Source organism: Galeopterus variegatus, unplaced genomic scaffold (genome assembly GCF_000696425.1).
Source record: "Galeopterus variegatus unplaced genomic scaffold, G_variegatus-3.0.2 Scaffold3, whole genome shotgun sequence".
Classification (NCBI taxonomy): Eukaryota; Metazoa; Chordata; class Mammalia; order Dermoptera; family Cynocephalidae; genus Galeopterus; species Galeopterus variegatus.
Window position 1 is genome coordinate 789,297 of NW_007726114.1, and position 18,412 is coordinate 807,708.

Consider the following 18,412-nt stretch of genomic DNA (forward strand, 5'->3'; position numbering starts at 1 on the left):
CTAATGTTCCCTGGGGGAGAGGCAGAATAGCCTCCCACCCCATCCCAGTTGAGTAATACTGATGTAGGTGAACCAGCCTGAGATTATCCCCAAGAAGCAGAGAGGCTGGCCCTGTATGTATGGGAGACAGAGACACAGATCCACGGTATGTGGGGCCTTGAGGTATTATGTAGAGACCCAGTGTTTGCAAACCAAATCCTATTCCAGAACCCCAGGAGTCAAAGATTGCTAAAGGAAGCCTACAAGGAAAATAGAGAAGGAAGGATTCACGAAGCTCCTCACAGTAATTGCTTCTGACAATGGACAGGAATCTGGAGAGGACTGATGAATTAATTTTCTCCACATGACCTTTTGTTTCATTTAATGAATTACCTTTTCAAAGAAAAGAAATAGTATTCAGTATTTGAAGTTAAAGGGAAATACTCAGGATATAAGTTTAGAAAAGTATTTAGTATGGTATGTACGAGATGATTTCAACTCTGAAAAAATATATATACATGGAAAAAAGACTTGCTTGTGAGATTTGGAGCAATAAAGAAAGCTGGCCTGTGGTGAGTTGCCTGGTAGAATAAAAAGGAAAGTGTGATATGTGCACCTCAGGTGGTCCAAGGGATGAATTTAGGTTTTACACGGATTGCAGTTTTTAATATTTTTGCATTTGTTCTTATGAAGGCCTTCTATTTTTGGCATTGACACTAGTTTTCTATTTGTGAGGATAACATAGTTTCCTTTTTAAATTTTTTTTTCCAAGTGAGTCAATTTAAAGAAAAACAAGTCAATAACAGGACAGGTGGTTTGAGGATATGGCAACATAGATGAAGGTCATAGGCAAAGGCTGAAGTTGGGGATTGCTGTATACATTACCCACTAGGCTCCCATGTAGGGTAGTTGCAGGAAGAGAGACCCCAATGTAGGTGCTCTACTTCCAGGAAGAGGAGCCCCTCCTTGTCTTGGGGCCCGCGGGGTTACTGTCCCCTGTACCTAGAATGCTCTCACCCAAGGCCTTGATCTCACCTTACTTGATCTTTATCTTCATTCACCTCAAAAATCAACATCTCAGGGAGGCCCTAACTAGTCACGTTATTTAAAATGGTCTCCTTTAATGACCCTCTGTCCCCTCCCCCTGTGTATTTCCATCCTGGTGCTGATCTCTGTAATTCTCTTTGACTGGTTGCCTGTTTTGTTGTCTGTTTCCTCCACTAGCCTGTGAGTTCCTGGAGGGCAGGGACTTTGTCCTGTTTGTTGTTGTACCTAAAGAGCCTACCCCAAGACCTGGGCCACACTGGGAGCTCCCAATAGTTGTTGAATAAAAGAGTTCTAAGTTGGATGTCTCCACTCCAGTTTTAGCTGTTCCCACAGTGCCAACATGTACAAGGTCAGAGAGAGAGAGAGGCCAAGGAAGTGTGTGGTTCAGCATCAAACACATTTATTTCACTTTTAATGTACAAGGTCAGAGAGAGAGAGAGAGAGGCCAAGGAAGTGTGTGGTTCAGCATCAAACACATTTATTTCACTTTTATTGAGTATACAAGAACAGAGAGCACACGCATACAGCACAGAGCACTGAGGTGGGGGAGCATGGGGACGAGAGAGGAGAGGGGTATGAGTAAAAAGGAACAGGACAGCATCGCAGTTGGTTGGTAAGGTGCTTTTGAAAAAAAAAATTATTTAGAGTGATGTTACTCATGCAATTTCAGGCCAGTCTTGGAATGTGCTTGCAGGATTCAAAAACTGAAACAGGTCCTAACACTTCCTGTACCCTCAAACGGAAAAGATCCAAAGAAAGCAAAATAAGAGAAAACAAAGATCTATAAAATGGCAGAGTGGAAAAAGGCCCTGGAGAGCATCTGGTTTGCCCTGCTCATTTTGCAAGTGAGAAACTGAGGCCCTTTTGGGAATGGGACTAGCCTGATGTCACATGGTGAGTTAGGGGGCTGAGTCAGGATGGTCACCCAGAACTTCTGACTGCTCTCTGGGACTTTTCCCACTAGGCTACATGGCTTCCTGGGTGGAGGCAGCACAGAGAGGATGAGAAACATAAAAAAGAAAAAAGTAGGTTGAAGACAGACAAGACAAACATCTCTATTCTCTAGGAAGAGGAGGATGGGGAGGAAACAGTGCCCTAGATTTTAGCTTTGCAGGTCCCCTCCTCCCTGGTGGCACTGCCTGCCTCTCTGTGGAAAGACCGTCCGAGCATCCGTGGGGTGGAGATCTCCCCAAACCCTGGTGGCCCACAAGCTAAGTCCAGACATATCAATTCCTGCCCTGAAGCCACACGCCCAGGGTCTGTAGGCAGGTGCAAGACCCAGAACAAAGCTCCTCCCTTTGAGGTGTGTCCAGTGTGCTCAGGACACCTGGTTCCCACATAGACAGGGACACTTGAGCCACATTCCAACTCTTGGCCACCCCCACTCCAGCTCTTGGCCCAGGAATGTGAGCTCTCAAGTGGACAAGGGCAGGAAGAAAGGTGACCTGGAGTGAGTTGCTTGGTAGAATGAAAGGGAAAGTGTGGCTTCTCCACCAGGGTGTGAAAAGAACCTGGTGCACGGAAAGCGTGCTGCTGGACTCGGAGAGTCAGTGACTGAGTCAGAGAAGCGGTCTGACTCTCCTGTCTGAGAGATCCACTCAATCTCCCATTTGCCTACAGAGGCAAACGCTGCTCTCAGCTAAGGTGTATGTGGTCAGGGTAACTGACGAGCAAGCCAAGGGGATGCCTCTAGCCTGGGTCATCTTGAGGGGAGGGCATCCCTGGGCAATGCCCAACGGGTTGGAGAGTGGGGAAGTGCTCTCAGATGGGCCAGCCCTGGTTGGAGATGCAAGGCTGGCTCAGATGGCTTCCCAGCACCCCCCCCCCCCGCCTTTCTCCTTTGGCCCAAGAATAGCACCTAGCACAAGCAGGTACTCAATAAATATCTGTTGAATGAATTTATTGACTGTTTTAGAAGCAGGACTGGGACATGAAATGGGACTGGGAAATTAAAGTGCAGTGGGACATATTCCCTCACGAAGGGATACTTGCTGAGCTCAGGGAAGTAGCTTGTGGCAGGCACATGGGTGAGAGGACAACACATAGCTTACGACAGGGTCTTCTCTAAGGACTCCTGTGGTCTTGAGGCAACTTCTGGGACTACGAGGGAACAGGCTCAGAGCTCAGATGCAGACCGAAGGGGAGGACTCCAGGGTCTCATACAGAGAGGGTGCCTTTGGGCAGCATCGCCCAGCTTGCTCTGGGGCAGGCAAGGCCTTTGGAAATGTGCTCTTGACCTATCAGAGCCTGCCCTGTGTTCATGGCCTCTTTACCATGGCTACTTTGGCCCAGGAAGAAGAGAATGATTCAGAATATGGAAGGGGGTACAGGAAAAGACTGAGCTGGGAATTTTCAGATAGCTAGGTTAAAGCCACCATCTTCCACTGCAGCCAAGGGGACCACCTCCCTTTCGATATGGAGTTAAATATTACCATGTGATAGGGAAAGACACGGTGAAATAAAATAAAATAAAGAGAAGACTGAAAACCAAGGCAAGCCCTCTAGGGAGGTAGGAGGACTGAGCCAGGGGACCGCAGCAGCAGGGTCCTAACTCTGGACCCCAAGCCTGAGCACAGACCAGGCCCTGACTGCTATTGCCCAGCGGGGAGAGGGCATCTTGGACCGACACGTCCAGACAACATCTGTGTTTCTTCCTTCTTGCCAAACCTCCAGCTCTCCATTTGCAGTCCCCACTCCTCCCCACCAATCGACCAATTACAAACACCACACATAGTATTACTATACCGAACACGTCGGCCCCTGCTGTGAGCCAACCCACACCCAGGGCCCAGACCTCCTTAGCTGGGTCAGTTCAGTGAGACCCAGGAATGCTGGGATACACTGATCACAGTCAGATAATTATAATTTTAAAATGTCAGCTTCATACTTACCAGCACTGTTTATTTTTAATATTTGTTTCCTGTTATATATAATATACATAACTTAAAAGCACATCCATACAAATCTCCTACAAGCTGCACCTTCATGAGAAACCATAAACATACAATGTCTACTTCTCTTCCTGTGGCTTAGTTTTCTGTTCTTGCTTTCTTTCCTATTCCTTTTCTCCTTTCAAATGAGTCATCTGCAGTGGCCCTCAATAGGACCAGGACACAGAGGGTCAGGGGTGGAGGGCAGGGGGAGAGGGAAAGGGAACCGAGACAGAAGATGACACAAGACATGTGAGAGGCGAGGGGGAGCAGAGGCAGAGGAAAGGAAGGTGGATTCTGCAGCCCAGTGTCACGACCCAGAAAATAATAATCCAGTGTTCCCCCTCCTCCTTTCCAAGTGGGGAATTTTCTTTCTTTCTTGGAAAATGGTTGACTGTGCGTGTCTTGCTGCTGCAACTTCTCTTGCTTTGCTGCATGAGTGTTTTCCTTTGCATTCAAGTGGGCAACAGACGCTGGAGAAGAACAAATGGAAAGTTCGTCCACTAACTGTGATGCGCAGAACCGGGGTCGTATGATGCTTCTACAATCATCGTGGTCTGGCTTGCTTTTGTTGTTTGGCAGAGGAGGGGGATCATGGTCGTTATAATATTTTTTTCCTGAAAAATCCCACCAATTCTTCTAGTTGTCTGCAAAGGAAATGTAGGTGTTCAGATGTTGGTTGTTGCTGTCGGCTGACAGCTCTGCCAGCCCCAGCAGCAGTGCAAGGACGCGGTGTTTCCTGTATATATATCTATATCTATATATATCTATATATATATATGCTTTTCCCTTCCCAGTCTCTCATCAGTGACAGTACGTCGCAGCTGGGACGTCGGTGTTATGTCGGAGAATCCAGAATGAAGGCCCCTTCTTAACGGTTCTCTGGCTTGGGTTGGACCAGAAATGCCAGCATCTCTTCACGGAGGTCAGGATTCCTGGGAGCCAGAGGCATGGGGAGAAGGGGGTGCAAAGGAAGGAGGGGGACAAGAAAAGTTAGTACCTTTTGTCACTCATCTTTAAATTCACAGCAAGAGGTTGTTTTAGCTACCCTTTACCACATGCCCTTTATTGTGGCCAGGAAGACAGAGTGACTTGTCTAAGGCCACACAGCTTATGTGTGGCAGCTGAGAACCCACATGTGTGTGACCCCAGATCATGTGTGTTTGCTTGTTTGTTTCCAGGGACTTGGTATCTTTTACTTTGGCCAGAAATTTTGCTAAAATGTCCTTTAACACTGAGAAGTTGTGATCATAATCATTTCACTTTTTCTTTCTATCTTTTCTCAGTTCTAAGAAATGTTTAGTCATGGTGGCAGATGTTCTTTTTTCATTTGTTTTTCCTTTTTGTTCTCCACACACCTGCTGTGTTCTGGAGATTAGACTCCAGACAGCAGTGTTTAAGTTGAAGCCTAGATTCCAACTCAAGGTTTGACTCTATAACTCAGTGTCCAAGGGGGTGGGCTATGAAATCAGACTCTGGGTTCAAATCTCATTCCATGGCCTGTTAGCTCTATAATCTTGGTCGAGTTTCTTACCTTCTTGAAGCCTTAGTGGCTTGCTCTGTAAAATGAGTCCTGCCTCACGCAGTTATAGGGAGGAGTCAAAGCAAGGGTCCAGCACAGAGTAAGTCCTGAACAAATACCAGCTGTCATTATTACTGGTGTTGCTGTTCATTTAACCACACACTGTTCTGATCTCCTTGAGGGCAATGGCTGTCTTTTACCTATTGTTGCCTTTCCAGTACCCAACACTGTGCCTGGCATATAGCAACTACTCAAAACCATTTAACAGATGGAACATCATTCCTGCCTTATACTACTCACAGATAGTCACATGCTAATGGAGTCGTAGAAAAGGGATTCTTCTTGGTTCATTTGACAGATGGGAAAACTGAGGCTCAAAGGGATCAGTGACTTAGCAAGTTAGTGGCAGAACCAAGACTACAACCCAACGTTCTTGCTCTGGAATAGGTCAATTTTTTTCCCATTTAATTAAATTTTTGAAAGTAAGGAAGCTCTAGGAAGGTGGGTGAGTGCCACCCTCTTGCTGGTGGTGTTTGGGAGGCAGCTCCTCCCTGGAGGTAGGCCTAGGGGAGAAGATGGAGCAGAAACCACACGTCTGGCCTGTGAGGTTGTGGGGAGAGAAAAGGAATGGCTTTGTGTGAGATGGGCATGCTTTCCCCACTCACAGCAAAAACTTCCAGAAGGAAGAACTTTAAGAAGAAAGGCCAAGAGTCAACAGGAGCAGGGACAGATGTTTCTGGAAGATTCAGAGAAGAAAGAGAAGATGAAGAACAGCAGGATGGACACCTGTGTGGAAACAGGGCCTCATGCACCAGGCTGGTGGTGAGTTTATGGTCTGACATACTCTGGGCTTGCATCAACCCCTAGACATGACAAAACCTCAGAGGGACAAGGAAGCAGGTTCACCTTGCTGAGCACCTTCTGTACACGAGATACCAATCCAGTACATCATAGATGTTGTTTAATTTTTACAGCAGCTCCAATTTATAGATTAACTCCATTTTACAGATGAGGAAACTGAGGTCCAGAGAGAGGTTCCTATGGGCACGCAGCTACCAAGGTGGTTTTAGCTCCAAAGCCTGGGTTTATTCTTTCTATGCAATTCTGCTATATCCTGTTTTTGGGGGCGGCTGGCTGGTATGGGATCTGAACTTGTGACCTTGGTGTTTCAAGGCTGCACTCTAACCAACTGAGCTAACCAGCCAGCCCAATTCTGCTATCTCCTCACTGGGGATTTGTTTTTTATTTACAGTGGCAGGATGCACTTTAAGTTTGCTCATTGATTAATAAAGTAGCTGCCCTACAAGTCAAGTGCAGTCATGATTCTGGGTATGTGGGATGTCTTCAAAGCCCATAGACACTTCAGAAGCACCAGGGACATCTAAACAATACTGTATTACAATTTATTCTTCTCAGTTTATTACAGCAGAGTCCCTATGTGCAGTATTAGGTAATAGTAATAACAGTCATAATAAACTTTTACTGAGTATTTATTATGTGCCAGGCACTGTGCTAACTTCCATATATGTATGTTCTCTGTAACCCTAGCAGATAGATGCTATGAAAAGTCAGTGTGGTGAGGAGGTTAAGACCATATGGTGGCTTTGGAGTCTAACAGAGTAGCTTTGACTCTAATTAATCCATCATGTTCCCAGCTCTACAACTGTTAGCAAGCCACTTAAGGATTCTAAGTCTCAGTTTCCTCATCTGTAAAATGAATGAGCAGATAACAGTACTTATGGAGAGTGCATAGACTGTTGCCTGGCGTAGCATAAGTGCTCCATAAATTAAGGCAATTATTATTACTATGATTATCATTGCCATTTGGCTAATGAGGAAACACAGGCTGAGAAGGTTAAACAACTTGCTTAAGGTCACATGGCTAATAAAGGGCAAGGCTTGAGATTCAAGTGTAGGTCTGCAGGACTGTACACTCATCCTTGGGGTACCAAGATGCATCCATCCACTAAGCCAATGTTTTTTAAGCACTTTAAAAAGGAATGTTCTAATTCAGAGGCGACCTTTCCATGGAATTAGTGAGTCTGACTATACTAAGAGTCAGAGGGGGCTCCTACTTGGCGATAACTAGGGGTAAAGCGTGTGGGTGGAAAAAGCAAGGGAGAGAAACTTCTGACTCTCCCAGGCAACATAAACAATGTGACCTTTACAGAATAATCCAGAAGAGAAAGAGGGGGCATGGTGGTGTGTGGGGCAATGGCATCAAAGAAAGAACTAAAGAGAGGTGAGGAGGAGGGAATGAGACAGTAAAGGGAGCAGTGAGGTGGGCAGATGCAAAAGGCTGTATGGCAGTGGGGGAGACAGGACTGGGAGTGGGGATGAGAGCACTGCATGGTGGGAAAATGGGAAGGCAGGAGCCCAGAGGCCTGGCTGTGACTGTCCTGGAAAGGATGAGGAGGAGGGAGGTAGAGAATGGAGAAAAGATGAGAAACATACAACAGACACCCAGGAAAGCAAATAGCCAGAGGACTCTAACTGGAAGGTGGCTTGCTCCAGCTCTTCATTTTGCAAATGAGGAAACTGAGTCCCAATGAGGGAAGAAACTAAGCCCGGATCACACACCAGTCAGTGGAATGGCTGTAGAGCCAAGTCCCTGAATTCCAGTACAGAGCTCTTTGCATCAGTGGCTCTTACACCTAGCTGCACGGGGACTCCCTGGGAACCAAGGTATAAATAAAGATTGCCAGGCAATACAGACTCCAGGTCCCTGCCAGCCTTTCTAAATCAGACTTCAAGGTGGGAGTTCTCTAGTACCTGTCTGTTAAACAATCTCCCTGAGGTGATACACCCAGTTCAGCACCAGCTTGGCAAGGAACCTACACTCTACCACTGTGAGATTTGGGGGAGAAAAAGCAAAAGAAACTGGACACCTGAGGGGACAGGATTGATAATCTCTTGTATGAAAGTCTGAGGAAGGCTGGGAGGTAGGCTCTGCTCGTGGCTGACTTACACTTCTTCTAGGACAGCACTGTCCAATAGAAATAGAACTTGAGCCACATATGGAATTAAAAATTTTCCTAGATAATAGATTTTCTAGATAATATTTCCTAAATTTTCTAGATCTGTTTTTCTAAAACTTTCTAGTAAAGTAAAAAAAATTTTTTTTTTCCTTTTTGTCTTTTTTTGTGACCGGCAACGGATCGCAACCCTCATAAGTAAAAAAAAATTTTTTTTTTTCCTTTTTGTCTTTTTTTGTGACCGGCAACGGATCACAACCCTCAGTGTCGTTTTACACTAAAAGCAATAAAAATTAAAAGGTGAAATTGATTTTAATAATATATTTTACTTAACCCAATATCCATGATCATTTCAACATGTAACCAATATAAAAATTATTGAGATAATTTTCATATTAAATCTTCAAAATCCTACATGCATTTTACCCTTAACGTACACCTCAACATATTTTTTTCATATTAAATCTTCAAAATCCTACATGCATTTTACCCTTAAAGTACACCTCATTTGAGATTAGCCAATTTCAAGTGCTATTGATGTGTGGCTAGTGGCTATCATATTGGATAGTACAGAAAGAATATTTCCATCGCTGCAGAAAGTTCTGCACTGGTATACACCAGGGGTTAGCAGCCTTTCAAAGAGGCAGGGGGGGGGGTAAATCGGGGTGTGCAGGGCTGAAGGGAAAAGTTGGTAAAATGGTACAAAGTTACATTAGACAGGAAGGACAAGTTCTGATGCCATAGGCTGACAATAGCTAATAACATTGTATTGTATTTTTCAAGATGGCCAGAAAAGAGGATCCTGAATGTTATAACCACAAAGAAATGATAAATGTTTAGGTGACAGATATGCTGACTATTCTGATTAGATCATTATACAATATATGCATGTATTGAAACAATAAACTGTACCCCATAAACATATCCAATGAAAAAAACAGATTAAAATAAAAACAAATAAATAAATAAAAAGAGGAAAAAAAAAACCCAAAGTGGCAGAAAAATGTTTCGGTGCTTTATCTCCTGATGTTAAGGGAGTGGTAATCAAACGAAGAGAAAAAAAAACATTCTTCTATCTTTCTAGAAAACGTTGGTTTCATTCATTCAAGGAAAAGGGCACCCCAAAGTGGCAGAAAAATGTTTCGGTGCTTTATCTCCTGATGTTAAGGGAGTGGTAATCAAACGAAGAGAAAAAAAACATTCTTCTATCTTTCTAGAAAACGTTGGTTTCATTCATTCAAGGAAAAGGGCAAAAAAGGGGACCAGCTATTTGAGGGGTCTTTGAGATGTATTTTTTATCTCAATGTGGTATAATGTGTGAAATGTGTAAATTGCACAAATCTAAGTATAAATAAGAGCTTGACAAATTTTTATATATGTATACACCCATGTAACTCATGCTGTAGAAGATAGTGATGTTTCCAGAACCCCGGGGTTCCCTTGTGGCTCTTCCCTGTCAATACTACATCCCAGAAGTAACACTGTTCTGACTTTCATCATCATTGATTAATTTTGCCTGTTTTTGGACTTCCTATGAATGGAATCATACAGTTTGTACTTTTTGTGTCTGGCTTATTTCATTCAACTCAATGTCCATGGGATTTTATTTCATAGGTCTGATAAAATTAGGTAAATTTCCAAAGGGGCCAGAAGAACCCCTCTCCCAACCTAGGCTGCTAAAAGTCCCGTCTGTCTCAACACCATCTCATTTATCTTATTCACCAAGGCACTGATGCCCAACAAATAAATATTGGGGCCCTTAAGATTCTGGCATCTGAAGGCCTGAGAAGTCAAGAATTTGTAATCAAGCAAGACAGATGAGATCAAGGTCTCTGGTCATCATGTCCCCTTAGCAACATCAGCAACCTGTGATGGAGACAGAGACTCAGGGACAGAAATGTGGCACTGGGCCTGGTAGCACTTTTTCTGACTTCCAGCCTACAGGCAATGGTCAATGAGATCGTGTACCTCAGTACCCACTATCAATCCTCTCTCCCCTTTTCTTATCACTTCTGCATTTACTCTTCTGGGTCGGGGGCCTGAAACCCCAAAGAAACCAAGGAAACAGTCTTCCTCTCCCCCGCCCCCGACTCACTGTAGCTGGGGGAACTGCCTCTCTCCTTTGAGCTGCAAACTAGGAAGGCAGGTAGTCAAAGCTGCACTAGAGATCAAGCTACTTGGGTTCTCAGATAGAAATGACACTCAGAGGCTCTTGGTACGGCTTCCTCCTCCCTCTCATGGTTGCTGAGCCTTAGACGCCTTACCTGTGGCTTCTTGTCCCTTTCCTCTGGGGATGGGTCTGTTTCTCTGTATACGACAGCTTTGGTTACCAGCATGTCAGGATGCTGCAGTTTGGCCTCCTTGATGGCCAAAGCCAGGGCCTGGAGGGAAAGATCACTAAAGTGAGGAACCATGGGATATCGAGTATGGGAAAGACTGTGGAGAACAACAATCCCCTTAGTGCACAGCTGGGGAAACTGAGGCCCAGGAAGGGGCAAAGTCAAATAGTAAAAGGGAGAAACTAGAGCTCAGGTCTTCTGGCTCCCATTCAATGCCCCTTCCCTGGGGGCTCCTTATCTGAACAGCATCAGCAAAAAGGGGACACCTTCTCTGCCCATGAAGATAGCAATCCATGGGTAACCCAATATAGGAGGGATTGGGGAGTGGGCAGTGCCACTGGGAATAACGTGCCCTATCCCTGTACCTGGTCTTGATCGACATCTTCATCCCCAGTAATGATGATTCGCTTCTCGATTCTCGTCTCAGAAAATCCTCCTTTCACAGTCTGCAGAGGGAGAGAGTGGCGAGGTCACTCTTGGGGCCTGCTGGGGCAGCAGCTGCAACAGGGGACCTACCCGAAGCATCTCTCAAGGGCAAGGCTGAGAATCAGCAGTTACTTTCTCTCCTAGCTTCCTTGATTTTTTCCTTTTCTAGTTTTGGGATTTCACAGTGCAGATCTTGCCTGATTGCTACCACTCCCCCAACTACCAAACTGCCCCATTTAGGTCTTCCAAGCCCAGCTCCAGTACTGCCTCCCTGGCCCTGGTTGGCAATGCCTCAAGCACTTACTGCCTCGGCACACCCTCCCCACCTCCCCCCCAGTACCACGTCTGCACCTCTCATGGTTCTGGGACTCTCTGCCTGGTGCTGACCTTATGTGTTTACATGTCCTTGCTCACCTCACCAGGCTATGCACTCTTGAGGTCAGGGCCTGTATTTTGTTCAACTCTGTATCCCCTCCTCCCCCACTCTCTTGCCTGGTCTGACCACGGCAGTGCTGAATGCAGATTTGCTGAATGAACACATGAATGAAATGTGAATGGTGACAAGGTTCTACCTTAAATGACTTCGAACAATACTACAAGAGAAATGATACTTATTACCTCCACTGTTTTCTGAAGGCGGAGTGGGGTTGTGTGCAAGTTTATAAGTAGAAGATGGGGCAGGACCTGATTTGGCATATGAAAGGAAGGTGGCAGCTGAGGACAATCCCAGCTGGAGTGAGGAGAGGACATAAATAAGAAGGGGCTCCCAGTTGGCAGGGCTGAGAGGGGCTTTGGGAAGAAGAGTTTTCTGAGCTGTATGCCGTGGGGCATGTGATGTAAAACCTTCCCATAAAGTTTTCAGAGAGGTCAACATTGCTCACTAATGCCTTTGGTGAGAGTGGGTTCTTTCTGGAGAGCATGAAGAAGCGCCGAGTCCTGCACGGGAGTGGGCAGGGCTGGGACAGAGTCTGCGTGCACACAGGGCCAGCGCTACTGACCAGACTTCTCCTCTGATGGCTCATCAGAACCTCCAACTCAACTTGGCTCAACCTGGCTCCTCCACGCCTGCCTCCCAATCCTCTGTCCTCATTGGCTGAGTCACGCTGACACACCCAGGAATGCCTCCCTCCTTTGGGCCTTCCTCCTCCCTCTCCCGCTCCAACTCCCACCCTTGTCCCGGCTCTCTGCCCCTAGGCCTGAGTTATTATCAGTCTCTCTCCATAATTCTCCCTCCTTTTTGTCTCATCTACTATCTGCACATCCTGGTGGACCTTATATCCTCTCCTTAAGCCTATTTTCTCTGGGTCACTCCCCAATTTAAAATCCTTCATGGCTTTCCAATTTCCTTTGGACTCAGATCCTCCATAGTCAAATATGTCCTGGTATCTGTCTTATTTGTTTCTATATTCTGCTTCCCCTGCCCCCAGTCCAACCTAATTTCCCAGTTACATCCTCTACATTCTGCGCATCCTATTTTCCACAAACGGACCTCCAGCAGCCCTGGCACAGAGACCAAAGTAAGGCTGATGCTCACTAACATTTTTTCAACAAACAAGCAAGCAAGCACACACAGTTTCCGCTCCCTTCTGTTTCCTGACTCGTGAAGCCTCCCATACATCAGCCCCTCTAAATTCCTCCAGCACTTAAGGTCTATAAGGCACAAACACTATGGTTCACAATCACTCCAAAGAAGAATGTCTCGTTCCTCCGGCCTGGCTGTCCGTGTTTCACGAACAGGGCCCATCATGGACAACATGTAGCACAGGACAAAGTGCATAGCACTCCAGAAACTGGTAACACTACAGGTCTTCTTTGTCCACTTTACAGACTGAGAAGCCAAAGCAGAGCAACAGTAATGACCTTCCCGCCTGCAGCCCGGCGGGGGCATGGGGCACCCTGCTGCTACTCACTTTGGTAACATGGGTGGTGGTAGAGGTTGAGAGGGTTTCCGCGGTGGCGCCGTAGGTGCTGGTGAGGACATCTTTCCCGATGATCTGCAGAATATAACCACCCCCCACCCCGGGTGTCAGGTAAGGACGCTAGGCTCTGCAGGGATGGGGGCAGGATGGGGAAAACCAAGGGATGAGCAGGGGCCTGTGAAGGTGAAGTTTGGAAGCCAAGATGCTTTGAACCATTAAGAATTTGAGAATACTGGAATCTTCAGAATCCTAGACCCATAAAATTCTCAAATCCTGAAATCTAAGATTCCTAGACCCTGAGATTCCTGAGGCCTTGAACTCTAACTCCCTAGAATTTAAAAATTCTGAAGTCTTAGAAGAATGAACAGAGGGCTCCAAAGTGGAGATGGAGCCCTCCTGATCTCCCATCCTATCATAGCCAGGAACACACTCTCTCTGGTGCCAGACATGAGAACTACACACTTGAAGAACACAAGAGCTAGAAGAGGCCTTGCAGACTCAGGGTCATGGGGCAGCCACCGACAGTCAGGTCCAGACTCCGAGCCTCTGGTCTCCCAGGCCATTGCTCTTGCTGGTCAGTAATGAGGGCAGATGCAGAAGAACCACCACAGGCACCACCACCAAGGTGAGGGCTACTGTATCCCCACACTGCCAATGTCCTGCTCATGTGTGCATGGGTGGGGGAGAGGGATGGCAACTGACGAGACTGTGCTCCTGTGGGCACCTGAAAATGATCCAGTTTCCTGGCTCTGCACTTAAAAGGGCTGGGCTCAGTGCTGCACTTGCTGCAGGCCACCTGTGGGCCCATGCCCACATTCTCAGCTCGGAGTCCCCTAGCCTGAGCTGCCCACTTACCGGAGAAAGAGAACGGATTTCCGTGGCCACCGTCTGTGGGCCTGGGATCATGGCAGCTGCCCCCTTCCCGGACTTGAGACTGTTCTCCTGGGGAAACAATAGTGCTCAGATGGCCAGGTCTCAGGTGGGCAGGCCCCCAGGATGGCTGGAGCATGTGGCCACATAGCTCTCATGGCCACAGGGTTGAGGAGTGACATTTAGAAGCAGAGAACTGGTAGCATCTTTCAGTCCAGTCTCTCATTCAGCGCTCGCTCCCTCGCTCATACACATGCACACTCGCTCACTCGCACACTCACTCACTCAACAAACATTTACTGAGAGCCTGGCACTAGGGACACTGTGGTGAACAAGACCTGGTATTGCTCTCTGGAAGCACTAACAGAGGATTGAGACATTCAGGTTCTCATCCTGGTCCTGCTATGCTTGAGCCACGTGACTTGGGGCAGAGCCATTTCCTCTCTATGGGCCTCATGGATTCATCTGTAAAAAGGGACCCCTGCTCCACTCCCACAGCGACCTTATGAGGCTAGAGGAGGAGAAGGGGCTTTGAAAACCAGAATTTCTAAGATAAATATAGGAGCACAGGCTGGCTATTAAAAATACAATAACAGCTATTGTTTTTTGAGTATTTGTTATGTGCTGGGCAATCTACTAAGGATGTTACATGCATTATCTCACTTAATCCTTATAACTGTAGGAAATCACTTTTAATATTCTTGTTTTACAGGTGAGAAACTGGAAGGCAGGAGAATGCTAAGTTCAAGTCCCCCAGCAAACTAGAGATAGAGCCAGAGTTTAACTCCATGTCGGTCAGAGTCTGAGTCCCACACCCTCTTGCACCACCCCTCTGCCATAAGAATGCTTACTTTTCTGCCAGCTCTCCTGGTCCTACCTTGGATTCTAGATCTTCTGCCAGATCTTCCTGGAGTTGTCCCCAGACTTACTGCCCCACATATGGCCAGAAGCCTGCTACCTGCTTCTATCTCCCATTTTCTGTACCATCTCAGGGCTCAGCCTTGTCTGTCCAGGGGCCCAGAACTGTCTCCACTCTGAAGATCCTCGGTGGATTGAACCTTGGTCCTGGTCTGTGCATGGCACTAGATCTGGACCTCTGCCTGCCAAGGGACGGGTGAGGACAGACACCCTTTCCCCTACCTTCCCCACTGCCTCCAGATGAAGCTGTCAGTGACCTGGTTACTTGGTACTCTATCACAAGGCACCTTCTCAGATATACCTGGAGTTCCAGAATGTGGCCCAGCAGCAGGCCACTAGCCCATTTGAACACTACAGTCACTCTGGGCCTTCTCCCCTAAAGCCTCTTAGTCTCTCCCTGCTCCCTCTTCCCCTCTTTCCCCAGGCAAAGCCTTACCTCCACCTTCACACTGAAAACACAGGCCACTAATGGAAACAAAGTGCCATCTGCTCCTGCTTCCCTCTCCTGTATCTTTAGTCAGTTCCCTCTCCTGCCTCCAGGAGGAGCGGTTTCTCTTCCTGGCCAAGGCAAACCCACCCTCTCTCCTCCTCCATATGTAGGTGCTATTTCTTACTCACCACCCTCGCTCCGTGCCACCTTAGCCACTCAAGGGCTTCTGCTGTCTCAATAAGGCCAAAATCCTCTATCCCTTTACCCATAGCCCAGATCTTTCTTGAACTTTAGACCTTTAAAACCAATGATCTCCTGGGCCGGCCCGGTGGCGCACTGGATAGTGCGCCGCTTGGGAAGCGCGGCGGCGCTCCCGTCCGAGGGGCTCTCTTCTCCTCCATATGTAGGTGCTATTTCTTACTCACCACCCTCGCTCCGTGCCACCTTAGCCACTCAAGGGCTTCTGCTGTCTCAATAAGGCCAAAATCCTCTATCCCTTTACCCATAGCCCAGATCTTTCTTGAACTTTAGACCTTTTAAACCAATGATCTCCTAGACATTTTCCCTGGGTGTCTCACAGGCATCTCAGACTCATCGGATCCCAAATGGAATTCACTGTCTCCTCTGTCCCCAACACACACCTGCCACTAAAGAGCACTTTCCTCCAATGCCCCTCCAATGCTCTCTATTTATGCCAGTGGCTCTCAAACTGAGGGGCATCACCTGGAGGGCCTGTGAAAACACAGACTGCTGGGCCCTATCCTAGAGTTTCTGAGTGAAGAGGTCTGGAGGGAGCTCCAGGATTTGCCTCTTTGATAGGTGTTCAGGACCACACTTTAAGAACTGCTGGTTCATAAACAGTGTCACCAGTCCGTCTTTCCTCCTGTCACCTGAACACTCTACCAGTGACCAAATCCTGTACTTTCCTCCCTCCAGGCATCCTTAACCCTGACCCCTCGCCTGTAATCTCCTCCTGGCACTCCAGCCCCACCCGGCCGGGGCATCAGCCTTGAAGCTAGTCCCCTTGCCTTCTCTTTCTGTCTCTCCCAATGGCATGTGGGCTCCCAAGCCCAAGGATGCTCTCTGACTTCTTCAGCGTGGATTCACGATGCCTGGCACAGTACTTCACACATTGTGGGTGTTCAACAAATATTTACTGAAGGAAGGAAAGGAGGAAGGAGGGAGGCACGGGGATGGGAAGGAATTTTTTTTTTCCAGTCCACACTCCATACATGTTGCTAGAGTGATCTTTCTAAAACGTAGGAACACATATTTGATGACATCATGCCCCTACTTAAAAATTTTAAGTAATTCTTCACTGTTTCCAGGTCTGGGATAAAGTCTGAACTTTGTAGCTGACACTGGAGGCCCTTCAAACTCTGGCCCAGCCTCCTTTCCAGCCTCTTCTCCCCCTGCTCCTCCTCCATGCACGTGACATCTGGTTTCACCGACCACTTGCCTTTCCCCAAATGCTATGCTCCTTCATGCCCTTGCACCTGCCCTTCCCACTGCCTAGAATGCCTCCTCCCGTGACTGCACCTTGATTTACCCTTTAAGCATAGCTCAAATGTTCCTGCCTAGGTAAAGCCTTCCCTGGCTTCTCCTGGCCACCCAGTAGCTATCCTGGTCACCCCCTAGCTATCCTCCCTGTGGTCCCTAGGATAGTGTTATCACACTGTTCCATGAAGGCAGGAAAGAAATAACAGCAGCTCAGATCTACGGACCACTTACTACATGCCAGGCACTGTTCTCAGGACTTTGCATAAATTATATTAGCTTATTCTCATTACAACCCTTTGGGGTACGTGCTATTGTTGCTCCCCACCCCCACCTCATTTTACAGAAGTGGAAACTGAGGCTTGGAGAGGTTCAGGGAACTTGCCCAAGGTCATCCATCCAGGAAGTGGGAGAGCTGGGCCTTGTTCACCACTGTGTGCCCAGGACCTAAATACAGGGGACAGCACATTAAAGGTGCTCCTGGTGATTAGTTTGAACAAATGAATCCTAGCAGGCAGTATATTTCCTTCAACTCTGTATCCCTATAGCAGGCTCCAGGAAGTGGGAGAGCTGGGCCTTGTTCACCACTGTGTGCCCAGGACCTAAATACAGGGGACAGCACATTAAAGGTGCTCCTGGTGATTATTTGAACAAATGAATCCTAGCAGGCAGTATATTTCCTTCAACTCTGTATCCCTATAGCAGGCAGACAGTAGAAACTAATAAATGTTTTTGGAACAAATGAATGGATGGATGGATGGATGAGTAAATGAATGATATAACTGCCTGCTCACCATAAGGACAAATTTAAATTTAGCCCTACAAGCATCCCAATGCCACAGGGTGAAGGTTTGAGGGGAGAGGAGGAACTGAGTGACCAGGGAAAAGTGTGCAAGCTGGTAACTGGTTTGGGTTTGTTGATCTTAAAATCTTTGTTTATTCAAAACCTACCTGCTGGGTAGTCTAACGGAATTCTCTTCCTATGTGTATGTCAGGGCTTTGGCAAGAGAAAGCATTTAAAAACAACTTCTCAGCAGTTCAAGACAGATCTGGCTTGAGCATTGCTACCTTCTCAGCCCTAGTTGCAGCCCCAGCCCCGTGCAGTTGATGTTCACAATGGTCAGACAAGGGAGAAAAGTCTGCAAGTGGGAGCACCTGGTGTCAGAATTCCTGGAGTTAACCTGGCACTACCTCTTACTGGTTGTGTGACCTTGGGTAAGGCACTCTACCTCTCTGAACTTCAGTTTCCTTATCTGTAAAGGATGTAGGAGAAACAGCATCCACCTCACTTCTGTGAGGATTCAATGAGATAATCCATTCAAAGTTCTTGGTACGCTGCCTGGCACCATAACCTGTGTGCCGAATGCTGTCTATTCTGTGTCGTCATTAAAGGATCAGGTGTTACTGGAGTTTCTTAAGAACCTGTGCACCAGGCAGACTGGGGATTATTCCCATTTTACAGATGAGGACATCTGAGGCCAAGGACCTTTCTTCATGGGCCAGATAGCAAATAGGTAGCAGAACCACAAGGTCCCTCCTGAGGCAGTCCAAAACCCTGAG

The 18,412-nt window shown here is 47.1% G+C and overlaps 1 protein-coding gene across 3 annotated transcripts in view; it reads right to left on the reverse strand.

Moving 5' to 3' along the window:
• Nucleotides 1-1,480: 1,480 nt before the first annotated feature.
• The window catches only part of EPB41L1 (erythrocyte membrane protein band 4.1-like 1), a 53,428-nt gene continuing 36,496 nt past the window's right edge, over nt 1,481-18,412 (reverse strand). For all 3 annotated transcript variants that reach the window (XM_008569088.1, XM_008569018.1, XM_008568946.1), the window contains 5 exons: nt 13,993-14,079; nt 13,129-13,212; nt 11,158-11,238; nt 10,718-10,834; nt 1,481-4,891 (listed from right to left, as the gene is read on the reverse strand). In XM_008569088.1, coding sequence (XP_008567310.1) covers nt 4,883-4,891; nt 10,718-10,834; nt 11,158-11,238; nt 13,129-13,212; nt 13,993-14,079 — 378 coding nt within the window. In that variant the 3' untranslated portion in view covers nt 1,481-4,882. The remainder of the gene's footprint in view (nt 4,892-10,717; nt 10,835-11,157; nt 11,239-13,128; nt 13,213-13,992; nt 14,080-18,412) is intronic.